Source organism: Antedon bifida, chromosome 5, assembly GCF_963402885.1.
Source record: "Antedon bifida chromosome 5, ecAntBifi1.1, whole genome shotgun sequence".
NCBI lineage: Eukaryota > Metazoa > Echinodermata > Crinoidea > Comatulida > Antedonidae > Antedon > Antedon bifida.
The window spans coordinates 17992323-18012842 of record NC_136230.1 but is presented as its reverse complement, the minus strand read 5'-3'; the positions used below and the strand labels follow the sequence as shown (position 1 = coordinate 18012842).

The 20520-nt window shown below is 32.9% G+C and overlaps 1 protein-coding gene across 3 annotated transcripts in view; it reads left to right on the top strand.

The window, feature by feature from the left end:
• Positions 1-20520, top strand: part of LOC144842640 (ras GTPase-activating protein 3-like) — a 52600-nt gene that overhangs the window by 16524 nt on the left and 15556 nt on the right. For all 3 annotated transcript variants that reach the window (XM_078699125.1, XM_078699123.1, XM_078699124.1), the window contains 9 exons: positions 1465-1654; positions 7488-7611; positions 7740-7846; positions 8286-8366; positions 9191-9274; positions 10008-10081; positions 11249-11358; positions 12034-12116; positions 17922-17992. In XM_078699125.1, coding sequence (XP_078555251.1) covers positions 1465-1654; positions 7488-7611; positions 7740-7846; positions 8286-8366; positions 9191-9274; positions 10008-10081; positions 11249-11358; positions 12034-12116; positions 17922-17992 — 924 coding nt within the window. The remainder of the gene's footprint in view (positions 1-1464; positions 1655-7487; positions 7612-7739; positions 7847-8285; positions 8367-9190; positions 9275-10007; positions 10082-11248; positions 11359-12033; positions 12117-17921; positions 17993-20520) is intronic.

Sequence of the window (20520 nt, the reverse complement as noted above, 5' to 3'; positions counted from 1 at the left end):
AAAATATATGGATAAAAGTAACGATTAACTTCCTAAATATTAATTAAATGTTGAAACGTTCATTCGAGAAACTACGATGGAAGACATGCTGTTTCATCGTAAACAAAAGCGTCAGCCAATCAGAGAGCGTAATTAATCTCTATAGCCAATCACAGTCAAGGATTCACAAATTCTTGTTAGAAATTTCAGCAACCTAACACCTTAATAAAACCAATTTCCATTGGCTAGATTAAAAAAAAAAAAAAATTTTCGAACAGATAGGTACCAAACATGACGTCATTCGGGTAAGCGGTTGTTTACAAAAGCGCTGTAAAGAAAGTTGATTTTTGAGTGAACAAAAATACAATTTCCTAATGATTTTCAATGGAAACGACTTAAATAATTGCAAAATACACATACTTGTGATTTTTTTTTATGAACAAGAGTTTAATATGTTAAAGATAAGTGTTTATAGGATCGTTTTTTATTGAAATTTTAAAATGGATAGGTTAGGCCGATTTTCACATTCTGAACTTCAAGGCTAAATATCTTAAAAATTCGGGTTGCGACTCTGCGCCGCTTTTGTGATGCCAGGCCTCATATATCTCTCCAGAAATGTACTCTGATCGCAAAAACATTAAAATCGCTGCGAAAGTACAAAATAGGTGGCGCTGTTGTATTTCAAAAGCAATAGTATAAAACAAAATATTTTCCAAATGTACACGAAAAAATCCAAAAAAAGTACTATTAAACGATCGTTTAATAGTGCGTACTATTGCACGCCATGTGACCCACATTCGTCCAATCAAATGACAGGAATTTTTTTAGGTGTTATATTAAATACAATAGCGTATGTTATAACAGGCATGCCAGCTGATGACGGTATAGATACATGCATTGTGCCTGCATCGTTACTGGCATATGGTTTATTAATTCACATAGGACTATCATGCCAGGAATATAACCAGTATATACCGACTTCAAGTGAGAAAGGGTCTCTGGCGCAGATCCGCAACCCACTAATTTTAAAAGGTGCCCTTTTCTGTTTAATGGTAATTATTTTATGTATAGGCCTAGGCAGCCCAAATCAATCAATGTATACGGTGTCTGCCTGTTTTTAGTCGCGTGCAACGCAACTCTACAGCTCACTATGTCGGTCGGTCGGTTGGTCGGTAAACACTAACTTGAGCACGCGACTGCAGCCATGTATATGGCCTTGTTTATATTTATGTTTATGGTGAATAGAAAGTTGATTACATCTAATATAAGAGATAATAATAAGATTTATAAAGCGCACATATCCACAAAGTGCTCAACTATTTTTTAATTGTAGGCCTTCTAAAATTGCAAACATTCCTCCATTTTCCAAAAAGTGCACACTTCACAATGACATGAATGAATTAGTATTAGTATTAGTATTTTCACGAAGTTTAAACATAACATGCAATAGTAGCAGTAATGTACACATGTCTATTTTTGTTATAGGGATGCCAATACAATATTCAGGGGCAATTCATTGGGAAGCAAATGTATTGATGAGTATATGAAGTTAGAGGGTATGCACTATTTGTATGATACATTGAAAGTTAACATAGATGAAATTCATGATGATCACTGCTCCTGTGAAATTGATCCTGCCAAATTACGGGATGGAGAAATATTAGCTGATAACCTTGTAAGTAATCTAAAATTGTTTTCATCTATTTTTAGGTTATATGCATTATCATTATTGATTCTGTTTTGTCTTTATTTATTTTTTCCTTAGCACTTTTTGTCCATCAATTATCTTGAGATCAATTTCATCTAGCTAAGTCAACTTTTCAGAGTATATTCCTTATGGCCAGTAATCGATGTGGTTATCTTTTCATGGTACGCAATAAAAAAATTCCTCATTCTACGCGTGATTGAACGAAATCATTTGTAATCATTTTCACAAGTATGTATTATAATTAAACCAAATTTGGGACTCATAAATTTCAGGTCATATTTCATCATATGACAATACAAATATGTGCGTAGCGCATATAATGCTTACAATTTTCAAAATTGTCAAAATTTATTTTCCATGAAGTTAAAGTATGTTTCAGTTTCAGTTTTAAGCGTTTAAAAATTGCCATGAGTGCGCAGAATTTTGCATGCGCACTGCGCATTAAATACGCGCTCTTTTTGTCTGATTTCTGTTTTACAACCTTTCTTTAGCAATTCCATCATATTTTATTCACTTTTCAAATTGAAATTGCCCGGCTATGCACGTGTATGTTAACAAAATAGTGACAATATACTACTTTTAAAAATTAATATAGATCGTCAAAATGCTCGGGAATCCCTGTTTCATTTCATTTTCTTAAAGTGTATGTATTATATGTATGATTTATTATGAAATTAAGAGAAAAAAGGTTGATTACGCCATCATTAATTGCATATTTTAATTTGAAAAATTAAGTTTCGACAATAAAACAAACTATGACATTTTCTTGGACCGAAATAACAAACTTAACATTAACCTTCTTCTTTAAAATGTTCATATATTAAAGTTAAAAGTATATACTTTGACAGTGCATAATTTTTATTTAATTAAAAAAAAAAAATTGTTAATAATTAAATTATGATTAATTGCGGTATGTAATAATCTATCTGCACCAAAGTAGTTACTGCATAGTAAATACCTGGAGGAATCTTTCTTCAACTTTTAATTAGTTGTGTACGGTTCGGTTGTCTGTGCTCGGGTCTATAGCTTTCAAGGTACCGAGATCGAATCTCACCTTGGCGTTTATGTCTTTATGGAGATAAGGATTCCATACCTGATTCCATATCTGTTATCACCGACAGCCATTTGCCACTCCTTCCAACCTTGATATAGTCCAATATTGAGTCCAATTTTGAAAACAAAGAATCGATACCCAGATTTCTCTTTCGAGATTTCTTGAAACACAAACTTAAAAAAAAAGATTGAACAACAAAAATGTTGAAATAATTACATTATAGGGGAACCCAACAAAAACTTATCAACATTAGGTTATATCTGGGGTATCTGTTCTCGAGATTTTTCTAAAACAAAACTTCTCAATATTACGAGTGACTATTCCAACCAAGAACACGTAGCGGCATACATTTGCTGACCGGTCATTCTCTTGGACAGCTCCATCCTTATGGAGGAGTACTCTTCCACAATCAATCAAGAATGCCAATTCTATTGCCATCTTCAAACAATTGCTGAAAACCCATCTCTTTCGAATAGCCATGAAATGACATAATTTCCACCTTGTTTCGAGCCTTGTGGACATAGCGCTTTAGAGAAAAGTTTATTTGGTTAAGTGCTATATAAAAGACAATTATTATTATTTTTGTTATAATAATATAGTAAAAGACCAATATTTTGGCACATATGGCGTTTCATACATATAATACTTGACCTATTTTTTCCGACAAAAATTGAAACGCTGACTGTTGACCAGTTGATCTTCAAAAATAGTTGTTTTTATATATCTGTTGATGTAGATGATTTTTCGTGAATAAAATAAAAATTTTATATTTTGAACTTGTTTGACCTTTTGACCACATAAACTGACCTTAAAACCCAAAACTGAAGATGGCATCCACCCCTATCGTTTTCGTCATCCCACAAAGGATACTTTCAACATGGTTGCCTGCTATTAACAAACAAGGCCAACAGCCATTAAGTTGCGTGCTACAATGCATAGTGATACCGGACCGACAGACAGACCGACAGACAGACAGCAAAATATCATTCCCAAGAATATCTGCTGGGTCGGGTAGCTAGGCCTCCTTATGTAAATAAGCTAGTTCACCTTACTTTGTGAAGAATAATATACAGACAATAATCCTACACTATTAATATTATTAATACTAATAGTAGGCTGAATAATTACTAATATTAATTCGTCTTCGAGTCGAATCACCAGAAGTTCAACAAATAACAAAATGAGGGCGCTATGTATGCAAAGTTTAAATTAAAATTTAGTTGAATTATTTTTGCAAATTACACATTTAATATCAAACTCATCAAGAATTTGCTGGATTTTATATGTTTAATGACAGGGACATGATAATCACGTGAAAATTAATAATATCATCATACTCAAGGACATATATGATTTACAATCCTTGCAGTGGTAGTCATGTGATGCAGTTTTAACCAATCACATTCACATATTTACATAGGCTATGTAATATATACAAATAATAAATATTTATGAGCGGAATGGCACCAATAATATCATGAGGTGAATGTGAAAGGTTATATTTCCATATAGCCTTTCATCGTTCGCCTCATGACATTATTTGTAACATTCCAAGAATATAAAACATTCATTATTTGTTTTACATAACATCTAAATAGATTCCTGTCATTTGAATCAGATTAAATAAAAGGTACAGTTGGCCTATATTTGATTCACATTAAAACATTAAAATGTATTTGATTTTTGTAACATATTACATTGCAAAACAATTCTATACAGTACCTACAGTAGTGTTAATTAAAAAACAACCAACCAATCTTAGGCCTATAGCTAGGCTAAAGCGCCAAGGCTAGAAACCATTACAACACTTTGCCAGGCAAATGAAACTGTTCTACAGTAGGCTAATTATTTTTTTTTTTCAATAATTCCACGTCTTCTATAACCTTGAAATGTTTTCTATAGTTTTTTTTTTATGGAATTTGATTCTCGAGACCATCAAAATGATCATTTTTTTACTGGATGGCAGTCAGAATTGAGCAATTTGCGTAATTAGCATAAACAAAATGGCTGCTATTTTCATACAAACATTCCATATCTGGGACTACTGGACATATTGAGTTAATTTTGGTGTCAAATTTTTCACAATGTATATGTTTTTATTAGCTCTAACAAGAAATATTTTAAGACCGGAAACTTCATTAACGGCAGGTCAGAGAGTATTAAGATATATACTCCAAGATATATATTTATATTCAGATCTTGCTTGAAAAGTGTGGTTGACCTTTGACATAAATTATTAAATTTATTTTATATTTTGATAATATTAAATAAATAATTGATAAATATTTGTTGTACCAATTTTGGTGTCAAATTGTTCGCAATATATGTGACCCGATCTGGCAAAACCCTCTCTTTGTCGGCATTTCAAAATTCACGTAATCAGTCAAAATACGTCCAAATCGACTACCCTGGCAGATTACATGTTTTTGTATTTTCGAAATATTTCACTATTTAAGAATACGTCTAGCTGATTTAAACTCCCGAAATTTAATGAAAATTATGAAAAAAAAAGAGTTTTAAAAACATGTATTTTCCTCAAGCCTAACAATTTATTCACGATCTACGCTAAAATTGTGTGTAAATTCAGTTGAAAGTGGCTGAGTTTGACGAAGTTTTTTGCTGCACAATGTTGAAAGGTCACACATCAAAATAAAGCTCATCCATTTGAAGTTTTAGGGCGGAGTTTAAAGAAGGAATCAATGACAAATTTGGTTTATTATGATATAATTTCAGAAAAGTCGGTTCTTCAAAGTTTTTGGAACAGTGAACTGTGTGTGTTGCTATGGCGCATAATCGCAATAACAAACGTTAATAGTCAACGCGCTAGATGTTACACGCTCTACGCACGGAAATAAAAAGTTGTTTACATTTTTGTAAGGTTATTTTCATTTTACACTCAGCATGTGGTAAATTGGAATAAAAACAATTTTAATATTCAAAGTAAAGTGTTCTGCAATAGCTGTAGCCTGTATTTGTTTATTCTATAGTAAAATAGACAAGTCAAAAACAATTCACGTCATCAATTCAATTGTATTTTCTATATTTTTTTGGGCTAGGCCTAGGTCTTATTATTGGTTGTACTTGTAGGCCTACTGTGGGCCTAGCTTATTGTCAATAGTTTTATTCATACATTTTATATATCCAATCGGCTCTTAATTATTTATTTAATTTATTGTCCAGACCTTTCATATTACATGTTTTTTTTCAATCATTGGATTCAAGCCCAAACATCTTCCACGTTATAAAAAACAATCGTCAATACAATATTAGCTAGCAATTAGCTGTGACTCTGCAAAGCACTTAACTTAGTCTAGGCTACTTTACTACTAAAGCTAGCCCCCATGTCGATGCACAGCTGCCATACACAGCCTGAACACCCAATAGTAGTAGGTCTTACAGCTGATGACGGCGAAAATCTGAAGCCAGGCTAGCTTGGTTCTTCCCTGTTGATATCATAAACACTTCCGAAACCAGTTAAAATAGGCTTGGTTAATTCGAGTGACTAAATAGGTTAAAACGGCTTCTGAAATCAGTCAAACTGACCATCATGTACACGCTGCTATATATTGCACACACTTCCTGGTATGACGTCATTGTGCCCTAGACCAAAATACTGCGTTGCTACGAAGTGAGTTTTCAGCGCGTATCAAAAAGAATTTCATTGCAAACTTCAAACGCGCTTTTCTCATAAACTAATTGAATGATTTGTAAGTTTTTAAAATGTAATAACTTTTTAAATATTTACTCAATTTTTACGAAATAAACACCATTGAAAAGCTTATGATTCAAATAATCCAAATATATAAAAGTAAGGTTTTGCAAGATCGAGTCACATATATGTTTATACTTCTCATAATGCAACATTTTTTCCAAAAGTGACCAGAATACCCATGTTTTGTGTATTTATTTGACCCGCTTTTCTCATCTAAATAATGACATGGCGTAGAGAGTTAAAACTAGGTGCACATTATTTATAATAGATACTTATATTCACTCTAATGAATGATAATGTTCGAAAAATAACTTGTGTGATTATTGACCTTTGAAATACTGTACATGTAGCCTATTGATGGATTTTAATTCAAAGAGGTGGGGTGGGGAGCGGGATGGGTATTGATTGGTATTGTATGAAGAGCCCATATAGAAAATATGAACAGGAAAGGGTGCCGTCCTTGAAGGAACCTATACATTTTTCTGAATAATCTCACATGCCATATGGGATCCTTATGAGATTGGATATTTTCTGTTCTCTATGGATGATACCGGCTCTGTAATGGAAATTGGGCAAACATTTGGTCCAATATAGTCTGGCCCATACAGGAAAAAGTTGCCTGTACACAGGATTTTAAAATAACCCATAGGGATTTGCCCGAATGAACCCTCTAAGGATCCTTTTCTCTATGGGGTGCGCTACATACTGTAAGGCCCTTTATTACAAATTATTTTAATATGGGGTTCATAGTTCATAGATTGGACCATATGGAATAAAACTAAATGTGTACCCTTGATCTTTAAAAAACATTTATGTATTTGCTCACAAATGAATACAAGGGGCGATCCTCCATGGACCCTTCTGGGTTCTCTATGGAGGGCTACAAAAGGCCCTATATTGTGTGTGATTTAGAATGTTGTTTATTTTTAAAGTTCATATTAGATAATACTACAGGAGTATTTGTTATTTATTGAAAGAATTGAATTAAACAGATTTTATTATTCATTTATTTGATGTAATGTACCTGTTTTTAGGCAAAACTAAAAGAGTATGTTGAAAAGATTTTCAAATCGATTGTGGATTCAGCAATGGCCTGTCCACGTGGAATGTGCAAGGTGTTTTATGCACTCAAAGAAGAGGCAAAAAACCACTTTCCAGGTAAGGACATTTTTGTGTGTGATTCATGTGACATTTTATAATAAATTTTCACTTAGTATCGCAATAAATAATAATTGGTGAATTTCAAACTAGATAAATTATAGATAATTTATTTATTGATTTGGCAGATAACCCAGATGTAAAATATTCTGCAGTGAGTGGATTTGTTTTTCTGCGTTTCTTTGCACCAGCTATCCTTTCACCAAGACTCTTTAGACTTAGAAAGGATAATCCGGTAAGACATTCCTTTTATATATAACAATTCAACATTTTGTCTCATTTGACCAAAAGTAAAACCTAGAAATAGGGAATTCTCAATATGTATGTATGTGCTTACTCTTTAGAGCAATCACTCTTGGGATAGATTTGTGTCTTTAAATAAACAGAAAAAGCATTTCATCCTTGGAAATGAGAATAATATCTATGAGCAAGTTCTTAAGTAAAAACTATGGAAAGAGCAATCATCTGTACTGATAAATTGATGGTTCTTTTACAATTCTATATTGTTTTTAAAATCTGTACATTTAATTTGTATTATTACATTTATTATAAGTTTTTTATTTTATATTTTTGTTTTTTGAATGCCACTGATATAAAGGTGCCGTTTTCAAATAAAGATTATTATTATAAAGATTAATACTTGCAATATATATTCATTATTCTAATACTTGTAGGATTCTTTAGTTTCCCGAACATTAACATTAATATCAAAAACTATCCAGACGTTAGGAAATCATGTTAAAAAAGATGTATTGGTAAGTTTTCCTATTAATTATTCAATGCAAAACCCACCCAATTATTGTGTTCTAGATTAATCAAAATATCATCCTCTCACGCATGAAGAGACACTCTAGTAACGGTCTACATATATGCCTCCTACAATTTTGTTTTAATAAAGCCAATAAAAAAAAGAATATTTCTTGAAATAAAATTAATAAAAAATACTGGTACGTTTATTTATATAAAACTAATAGGCAAACAAAATCAGTATTTTTTCATTATATGTAAATTAAATACTATAGTGAGTAAGGATAGAAACCACCTGGGAAAAAATATGCGAGATTGTTTTCACCACAAACACGGGTATGTGCCTGGTTAACTTGACACTGAATACATTTCACATCACTAACTTGCCTGAGTGTTTCAGCAACCCGGGTAACTGTTCAGGTTGTTAACACTGGCCTACATTTCCGGGTACAACTCGGGTTACACAACTCCGGATCACTTCTGAATGTTTGCTGGTTGTGTAAAAGGGGTATTAGTCAGCAAATTGTTACTTAAACTGTAAACTGTATATGACTAGATACATCTATCTACATTACCCAATAACAATTCTTAAATACTCTTTTTACAAATTGCATTCAATGTTTGGAGACATTTTATCAGATTTAGATATATTGCCAATGATTAAACTATTGATCATCTCCATCAAATCATTTTAAGACCGATTCTATAGTCGGCAGTGCAAAGTGTCAGTCCTATATTTCATTTATATTTATTAAAAGTATTATCTGTTATTTGTAAATCTGTGAATCATTAAATATGTATCTGTTATTTTATTTTTGATGTCTGCTTCCAGACTACCTCATCTATCAAAGAAGACTATATGGTGCCTTTATATGAATCAATATTAAATGCTGAACATGTGAATGGAATTAAAATGGTTAGTTTCCATTGTCGGTTGAATTTTACAAATCTCTAAATAACAATTAACAATTACTTTTTAAGTTTATAATGTCACAGTTAAAACAACGGTCAAAACATTTCCATTTTAAAACGCATATTTGCTACCATGAATATATCAAATTCAGTATTTTAAATTATTAGGTGATCTTTGTTTATTTATTTCTTTCTTTACACATTTTTGTGTTACGATTATCTAAAATTGATCTCAAAATTGTTGTATTGAGTAAATGCTTTTCAGAGTGATTATTAAACAGTGACATTGTGAATTCACAGACAGCTCTTCCAATACCGCACACACTTAAGCTTGTCTAATATGTCTGGTTTGGTAAAAAATATTTTTGAACCATTTGGACCTCAAGAAAAGTCTGGTTTACGGTTTTGAGATAGTTAAGCCTGTTTTCCAGTTGACGTTGAGTTGATGTGAGCTGTGTTGGATTTCGTTGAATTGACCAGATTCAATGATTTTACAGGATAAGGGGCAAAAATCAATGTTAAAATCTTTAAAATCTACATTCATTGAAGTTTAGCCTAGTTCAACTTCAACATTGCGATCGTTAAAAATGACCAATCAAATGGTTCACATAGCGACTCAACGAAACTCAATGTTGACTGAAAAACAGGCTCTAACAGTATAATATATTATATTATTATGTATCCCTTCTAGCCAATATCAATTCACTGTACACACAGGTCAATTAGTTTATTTTTAGTTTCTAGATATTGTGTCATCTTCAAGTAATGCTAATGCAAAAGACCCAGAAGCACCTATAGTGTTGAAAGAAGGGTGAGTCAATTTAATTCAAAGTAAAAATATTTTGTGACTACTGCTATTGCTAATGACATTCCTCTTTTTAGAATACATAATATTGCAAAATACAAAGTATTATAAATAATACCAATGTAATGTGCCTTATTGTTGAAAAAGTAAACATACAAGATATAAGATAAGATAAGATAATAACATTATAAAGCGCACATATCCACAAGGTGCTCAAGGCGATATTTGTGAGCATTGCGGAATGAGAGACACTGATTATAAGTGTTTACAAAACATCCAATAATATTTGTCAAATAACCATTAAACCCTTGTCTACACTAGCAAACTCTATAGTTATGTATAGTTCATAATATTTAATACAAAAGAAACATTGAAAAATTACCTCATATTTATTTCTCAAGAATAGCATTATCTTTTTAATAAACCTTAAATTTATACAACCTAATTTCACAGAACTATTCCTAATAATACAGTACAGAAAGAACTGCTTCGTATCTACGCTTAACCTTTCGTAGCCTACGCGTAGGTAGATCGTAGGTCATTGTTCTCTGAACGTAGCCTATGAAGTATTGTTCGTAGCATATGATGTATTGTTATGATAATTATCTACGCGTCGATCGTAGGGTGGTTCGTAGGGTTAGTAAACACCATTGTCATCGCCTTTAGAAGCATGGACAATGCAAACAAACAATATATTGTTCGCTAATTAAAATCCTATCTAAAGCAAGAAGACATCAATTTTTGTAGCCGCCCTACACATTGGTTATCCTAATTTGGCCGGACATCCGCTGACGTGACGACATCGGGCCCGTGGGCCTTCAGCTCACGCAGAGAGAGTTTTGGCGGCCTACACTATAAATGATCTAAGAGAGTATTATATTACGTTTCATGTCATGTGACACAAAATCCAGGTACATGATTAATTACTGTTTTGTAGCGACCCCTCGTTACGAACTCCCTACGAAGTTCAGAACGTACTGTAGCTCATTGAAAGTTATTTTTTTGAGGCCAAAAAATGTAACCTACGAAGCCAACAACGTAGCCTACGTTCTATCTACGAAGCTATTTCGTAGGAAAAGTTGCAGTATTTTCTTTCTGTACTGTATGTGAATATTTTTGTGGTTCCATTTACTTTAAAAAGAGGCAGTTTGTGTTCACTAATTGTCATTTTAGGTACATGATCAAGCGAGCACAGGGAAGAAAAAAATTGTTTGCAGTTAAGAATTTCAAGAAGCGATGGTTTCGTCTCACCAACCATGAGTTAACATACTCAAAAGGATCAGGTATTCTTTTGTTTCCTGTTCATTTGTGAAAACCTGAAATGTTTTTTTAACTAGGCACCTGGGTACAACATCTTAAAATGCTACTTAGTTGCAGAGAACAATTTCCTAAAAACTTGGTCAGTGTGAATTATACCACTTGACATTTATATTTGTTTTCAAGGTGCAGCTGTGTGTCACTCAAGTAGTTAGGAAATCATTTGAACAAAGTAGAGTAATAGTTTATTTAAGTATCTTACAATTACTAAACTGATTTACATATAACTGGACACAAAATAGATGACTGGGTTCGTGTCTCTGTCTCTAGTTTAATGTGTTAATTATCTTCAAAATATGTCATATGAAAATTAAAAACAATACCTGAATTGAATAGAAATAATATTTTTAGATGTTTTAAATAGTGTGGAAAATGTACTTTTTTTACTTTATTTTATTTCCATAAAATATTTTACAACTATAATTATCATTTTATATTTGGTAACCTACATATGAGTTTTTGAATCACTCAATTTTTGGAGAGGTGGGAATTTGTCCAAAATCATGTACTGTATACCTGCACATTTGTTGGATCTTGGGACCTTTGTCAAGTTGTATAAAGCCTGGGCTAAGTTAGACTAAAAGAATAACAAAAATGTTCAAAGGCGCACTAATTACACAGATGTATTCTCTCTTGACTAGATTGTTCAGCATTGTGTACAATAGCTGTTGATAAGATACTTGCTGTTGAGAAGGTTCAAGAAGACTCTTTCCATATGCAAAATGTAAGCTAATTTTAACGTGCAAGTTATAGTTATAGTATAACCCTGAACAAGATCGTTTCACAATGCCAGCCCACGAATTACAGAAAAAAGGTCGACTGACCTAAAATTTGCCAAGGTCGGCAGTTCTAAAAATCGAAATTTCACCAAAGGCCTCTTGCTAACCTAGGCCTTCCAAGCCAACCTACAACAATATATTATAGGCCTAGCCTAGGCATATATTATGCCAAAAGAAGTATCAAAATTAACTAAAATATAAAAACCTAACACTAAAATTTACAAGATAAATCCTAACCCAAACACAAATCTGATAACTGCTGAACATCGTGGTTCTGCAGCTGTACACAGTTGTTTGCTTGACATAACAGGGTATTCCCCTACACAGGTCTTTGCAGTGAATCTGGGACTATTCGGCCCTGAGACGATTTGGCCCACTTTTGGTGGGACGATTGTGCCCACTTCTGCGCCGAAACATCCCACTTTGTGGGCCGAAACATCTCATTTAGACCAAATTCATATTCATTTTTTTTGGTATTTATCAAGTTTTTAAAGGTGTTTAACAATCCCTATTTAATTGATATGGACAATTTTGATTTAATATTAAATAAATTACTAAAAAAACGTATTTTTATATTCAATTTATTACTTCGAAAATGTTGTTTATTTCGTGCATTCGCCAAGCGGCCAACAGAGGAAGTACAGTAACTTGTTTGTTACTGCTCACTACGCTCGCGCTAACCGCTCGCCAATTCGCCAATGGCGACTGGAGTCTCCATTTGGCGAAAATAATTATTGCCTCGTTCGCCAAATTGGCGAAAATACATTTCCAAGCCTAGGCCTAGCCTGATCGGCGTGACTTCTTATGGGAGCGAGAATTCGCCACACTTCGGTACTTTCTGACTCGGGTACACTTTTTACCACCACAGCATTTTATGTGACGACGTCACGATCGCCATGTTCGTTTTTTTTGTTCTGTTTAAACATGCGCAGAGCGTGCCTCGATGACGTTTTAATGACACACAGTTAATGTGATTGGTTGGTGGTGGCCGGCCGTCGTCGACGTGATGATGAGCGAATAAAAGGGGAAGTCCCTATATTCTTCGACGTAGAAAATGAACTTCGAGAAGAAAATGTAAACAGAAACATGTGGATGAATACTTCCGTAAACGAGGCTGTTCTGTTATTTAAAAAGGGGAATTTTAAATTTAACAAAGTAATTACTTCAATAGTATAATGTTAACATGTTTAATTTGATTTCCCTTTCGATTATTCTAACCGAAAGTTGCGCTTAAATTGAATAGCTAAGAAACAGCGTATACTACAACGGCAACCCTGGCCAAAGCGCGTTTCGGCCGCCTACATAGAATGGGTTACGGCCGCTGCATAGCAAATTCAAAGCTTCTTAAATTTCTGCGGTACATTTCTTCCTAACGTACTTGTTTTATATAATAGATTGATAAATATTCCACTTATTAAATAATTTAATAAATCGGTAAAATTGACGTTTCGAAGCAAATATTCCATGATGAGAGGCGACATTTTTCGACATGCCTCGTGTGCGGCGAAGACTAGTTCAGAAAATGGAACAGTCCACTGCGGGGGTTATCCAATCATTAATTAACGCGCTAATACATGCATACCATGCACATTGCCTGGGCGACGGTAATTTAGTAATAAGCGGAGAACTGAATCCCCCGTAAGGAAAATGGTAAACACTGATATTTATGGTAGGGATTATTTTTTTCAGTGGTTGGTCTTGTTGGCTTCTTCGCACGAGGTCCACGCAAAGTCAAATAAAACGATGTGGTTTATCAAACAGAAATATAAATTAGCTTTAATTCAATACTAAATTAGCCAGATTTTGATAATGAGAAAGACTCAAAGAATTCAATTTTTATCGTTAAAATTGACATATGAGGCGGATGTACATAATAATAATAACCGATTTACATATCAAAATAAGGAGTATTTAAAGCCTAATAACATGCAACAAAAATTACTCCACCACCTATTATTATTACCTCGTGCGATCGGGTGCGAAAATGGGTAGGTGTTTTCCAAAGTTATTTTTAGTGCGCGGATTTCGGCTCGCCGGCTTTTGTACCTCATTTTTAACTCGCGTTTTCTATTAAAATATTTAATAAACATAGATTAAAAATATATAAAAATAATCCCTTACACAAGATCTTTCCAGGCATATAATTTTTATTCTCATGGGTACATACGAAATAGTATATTTTTAACTTCAAAGACACGTCATTTTTTTAAATTTCACGAACGTGTTAAAATCGCGGTAACGAAAATCAGCTTCATTGGGATATCTAATAATAATATAAATGTAAAAGAAGTAAAATAACAAACAAATACATGCATTATTTATTTAATAAACATTTTTGCGAATTTTTATGGTTTTTTAAATTTGGCTAAAGGATTTTCAATTTGGCTAATGTTTTTCAAAACCTTTCGCCATTTTGGCGAAAGAAAATCTGACCTTAGCGCGAGCGTAGTCTCACAAACTACCGTGTGTGCGATAGACAGCACAACGATACAGACAAGGCTTCTATACCGACCACCACTATATTTACGTATGTAGATCGTAGGCTATTGTTCTTAACCTACTACTTCGATGTATTGTTATTAAAATTATCAACGCGGCGATCGTAGGGTTAAGAAACAACATTGTCATCGCCTTTAGAAAACGCATGGACAATGCAAATGAACAATGTACTGTTCACTAATTAAAATTTCCGCCGTCTAAAAATCCTACCTAGGCTAGTAGGAGACGACACATTTTGGTGGTTAGCCCATGGTTAGCCTAATTTAGCCGGACGAGACGACATCGTGGGCCGAATCGACATCGCAGTGGAGTCTAGTTTCGCCGGCCTAGGCTTACGCTATTAAATTATTTAATCCTACATTGCTTAACGAATTATAAATACGCTGACATAAACATAAAAAATATATGCTAAATCAATATTAATTTCCATGCATTAATTTAACATAGGCCTATTCAATTACTATGACATGTCACTGTGTAAAGAAAATGGCCCTAGTATTCTGTAGCTACCCCGACCAGAATTAATTTTGAGTGAAAAAAAACGTGCTACTGTGTTTCTGACCTCATCTTCAACCATGGTAGGGCTGAGGTCCTTTAGACACTAAAAATATTTTATTTCCTTATTTTTAAATTATAAGTGCCATTTTGGACCATGGTGGACTGAGATCCTGGAGGCACTAATAAATGTATTTTTATTTCATATTTGAAATTAAGTGCCATTTCCACCCATCGAGTAGCTCTGTTTTTCAAAATTGGTGGGGCTAAGGTCTTAAAGACAATAATACATTTTATGCTATTTCCGAACATATTTCAGCTCAAAAATTCTAAATTTACATGGCTGTTTATAGGTTTTTTTTTAAATTACCATTTTCGCACCCGAAATATTGGGAAGAATTAGTTATTACACACAAAACTAAAAATATAAATTTGGAACGACATGGGGATATAATTTTAGACCCTATTTTGTGTCAGTTGGGGTTTTACAGACGTTTTTTAGACATGCAACCGTTAGGGCCACATTTTGAGGATTTGGCATTATTTTTCCCAATCTGGCATTTGAGACAGGCTACGGCATAATTTAAATTTATTTCTGGCAACACTGTAGGAGACTTGAAAGGGAAAATGATCACTCAAAAGCACTCAATCTAGCCTAGTGTGCAATGTAGCCTAGTTTCTACATCGGCAAAATAATGCTGGCCAATTTAAGGTTGCTTATTGCTGATTGCTGATTGCAGACGTGAAATTCGTGGGTGCAATGCAATGATTCAGTTCAAACACCGTTGTTTGTGAATGGAAAAATATACTGCTAGCAGAAAATCATGATTACATCTAAGACATTGATTTTACAGAAAAAGGAGGTAAAAATCAACGTTTAAAATCTGCAATCGTTAAAACTGACCAATCAAATGGTCCACAAATTATGTCATTGCAGTTTGTGAAAAAAATAGGTACGCAGTGACAATTCTTGAATTTTTACAACGCGACAATGTTTTTCACCTTTTTTGTACACTTTTAGGGTCTGATATTTCAAAACAACAAGTGCAAGTCAAACTAGATTTGATCTCGTCACTTTAACGAGTTTGAGTTATCCGTGGAAATGCAATATGCACATACGTTAAAATATATGAACGTCGAAAATTAGTATGCCATCCTATGACATGAATTAAATATGTTTAACCCATGTGGCGCCATGAGCGCCACATGGGTGGAGGATACCGGCGCTATATAAATTTTCATTTATTATTATTATTATTAAGTGCTTAATTGTACCTATTTTGTATCATACAGCATATTACAGTATTTACAGAATACACTGAATATGTTATATACAGTGTAGCATAGATGAAATTACGAGACCTATCTTTTAATCCAATTTTTAACACAATGACGTCATCAAAGTGACATATAAAGATAACAATTTTAGAAGATAATTATCTAAATAATTACATTAATACAAATTTGAAGAATTTTAGGCACGTAAAAGTGAGATGCAATCTCTTTTAAATGCGACAAACATTTAGGAAAGAGATGAAAATTTGACTTTTTGAATTCAACTGGCCATATTATGATGTCATGACATCAGATAGACAACATTTTTATATAAATTCATATCTACAATTCAACAGCTTCCATAACAAGTTTTAATCATATTAGTCACTTTTCATTCCGAGGAGCTATGACAGATTGAAAGATACTGTATAGATGAATTTAAGCAAGTCACGTTATTCAAATTTTTTTATATGATGGTGTAGCAAAAATTCAAATTTTTGTAACGCATGTGAAAGAGAATTGATTGAGAAGGACATACGATCTCCTATCCCTATACCCCTCGCTGCTGGCACCACCAATGTTATAGTATATTGTTATGACAGTACAAATGTAAATGAACTGATTTATTAGACACAGTAGTCCTATGCATTAAACATAGGACTGCGTTGTCTATATTATAAAATAGGGATATATCTCGATACTTTTCTGCCGCAATTTTCTAATTAATAGCACTTAAAATAATGTGTATATTGTAGTTCAGATCTTCGAATAAATATATAAAGCATTGTTAAAACTGTTATAAAGTGGTAATTAGATCTATCATTTATGTTTTTTGGTCCTTTTTTAGGCATTTTCGCCATTGGTGGCCATTTTGTTTAAAAAAACCTGGATTTTTCTAGACTTTTAGTATATTCATAAGCGTACTGTGCTTCATTAAATGGAATTAAATATCCTATTTTTGAAATTTGAGTGGTCAGAACATCCGGTAGATATAAATTTTACATGAATTGATATCTACAACTCATCAGCTTCCATAATAAAATTTAAAAAATGGGGGTCACCAGCCATCCCGAGGAGCTGTAACTGATAAAAAATAGTTATATTTTTTCACAAATTTGCATTAAATTACCCATTTTTTAGCACACGATTCTTAAAGTTTGACATGCATGTGCGTTGTTTTGCAATGTAATCTACTATAGAAGGTATGAAAAACAAAAATCAATTGCAAAACACCAACAATTTAGAACATTTTGGAATGCTCAAAATGACCTGAAATGTATGCGAAATTGATTGCGCATTTTTAAATGTTAAATATGTGTACTCGCGTAATTCTAGCATAGCACACTATTTTTATCATGTCAAAAGTTTTTCCATATTATGAAATACACTTTCATAAAATTTCATTGAAAAATTAATTTTTGTTCAGAATATATAATATTATGAGCAACTTTGAAATTTACTAAATTCCTTTGTCTTTTTAGATGTTTCAAGTGATACAACCTGAGCGTGTGCTGTATGTTCAAGCAAACAATAGTGTTGATGAAAAACAATGGTACGTATTGTTTAGTTTATTGCTGTACTGCCACACCAATTGCAAAAGGACATAACTAATAAATCCCTGTTGTTAATGAAAACATGCATTGTATACACGGCCGTTCCAAGGCAAAACAACTACAAAATGTTGCTTTTTCGAGAAAAATTGAATTGAAGTTTGAGCGTTTGCATTTCAGCAACAAATTATCGTAATGATGTGAAATTATTATTACATACAAAATGTTAAATAATTTAAACAATTTGGTCAAAAGTTATTACCACTTTTAACAGATACTTTGTTTTCTTGGAAATGACGTGCATAGAATGAAAATCATTTATGAGGCAAAACAACGTAACCGCGATATTCTGTGACAAAACAACGTGTGGTCATTCCATGGCAAAACAATGTAACTGTGATGATTTTGTAGTAAAAACAATGAATGGATTGAAACTTTTTTGTACAGGGAGGGATGCGATCACTAATGATGCTGCCTACGAACTGGGTATTGGCTTAACAAAGCGTGCATTTGTAGATAGGCCTAGTCATTTGGATCTACTATTTAGGATATAGACTTCTTACATTATTATGTTATAGCCCTACCTACTAGCCTGTTACTACAAGGCCACATACAAACCAGATTAACAATTTCGAAAATAATAAATCTCCTGGTCTAGATGGATTTGATGTAAAACTTGAAATTAGCTGCACATATTATATGTAATTCTCTCGCATTTTTATGTAACTTGTCACTTTGTACTTCAACATTTCCTGCAGAGTGGAAAAACGCTAGAGTTGTGCCTATTTACAAAGAAGGTGATAAATTAGATGTAGCAAATGACAGACCAATATCGGTACTACCAATTATCTCAAAGATCATTGAACGATCAGTACATGATCAACTGTATAATTATATCTACTACTAATTTTCTTAACCCATGTCAATCAGGCTTCAGAAGAAACCATTCTATTAATTCAACCCATCCTGTTGTTTCTGATCATATCTTAAATAATATGAATGATGGTAAAGTAACTGCAGCCATATTCTTAGATCTAAAAAAGGCATTTGATACTATCAACCATGAACTGTTAATTATTAGTAAATTGAATCAATTAGGAATTAGAGACGATGCTTTATGTTTGTTACCTTTGCAATAGATTGCAAGTTGTAAAGATCAACTCCTCTTTATCTGTACTCAAATCAATAAATGTTGGGCCCCTCAAAGCTCCATACTTGGGCCTCTCCTCTTTATTATATATGTTAATTCACTACCAGATACTTTAACTTGTAAATGTGCTATGTATGCCGATGATACTACACTTTTACTTTCTTCATCTGACTTCAAAGAGATATTGATGGTTTGAATTTAACATACCTAACCCTTAACACTAAAAAAACTAAATTTATGGTCCTCGGAACAAAGTTTTGCCTAAACAGTTAACATTGAAAAGGTTGATCAATACAAATATTTAGGAATTCATTTTGACTCTCATATGTCCTGGGACAAACACATTGAGAAAGTTTCTTTAAAAAATGTCACAACATATAGGCATAATTCGAAGAATTCGATATTGCCTACCTAACTCAACTCTTTGTCTACTGGTAAATGCAATTGTAATTCCTTGTTTTGACTATTGTTGTTTCTGTTTGGTGTAATTGTAATAATGATAATATTAACTCACTTCAAATACTACTAAATTCTTGCTTGCTAGAATACTTTTATTTACTGACATTACCACTCCGGTAAATGAATTAATGTGAAACTTACAGACAAGTTGGATGAGCAATTGTTGATGCTAGTTTTTAAATGTTTAAAAGATATTGCTCCTTCATATCTATCACCCCAGTTTCAATTTATGCACACCACTCATCATACCCTATTTACTCCAACATGGACAAATTTACAAGGTAAAAGGACCTTCCTATATCGATCTCCTAAACTCTGGAATAACCTCCCAATTGATTTATGCCAAAATTACTAATTAATGAATTTAGAAGTATTTAAGAGCAATTTTAATATTTAAAGTTTTTTTGACATATGTATATATTATGCTTTGTGGTTAAGTCACAAATCTGGACCTCATGGGAGACCAGTACTCATGTATTGAATGAGTTTTCCAGAATAAAGAAAGATATGAAATGAAATACTGGGGTACTAGGCTAGATTAGGTAGGTCTGTCAAAAATAATAGCCTAGCCTAGTTTCAAGCTTGCCCGAATTTTTCATAAATATAGTTAATTCTTAGAATAAATTTAAATATGTCTAATAGGCCTAGTATTGTTTAATATATCTTTTACTTTTAGTTAATATCATTGCTATGCATATCGTCATGCATCAGCGGTTTAGCTGCTTGTGAGAATTTGAAGCAAAAATTTGCATTTCCGTGGCAGAACAACATACAGTATCTGGTAGATACGTTGTTTTGCCTTGGAAAATACCAGAATTATTTGTTTTTTGCTTAAAGATACGTGATATCTCTAAAATGATCTCTGATACCGGAAATTTTTAAAGGTTGTTTATAAATTTGTAATAATTCCCCAAATGTAAA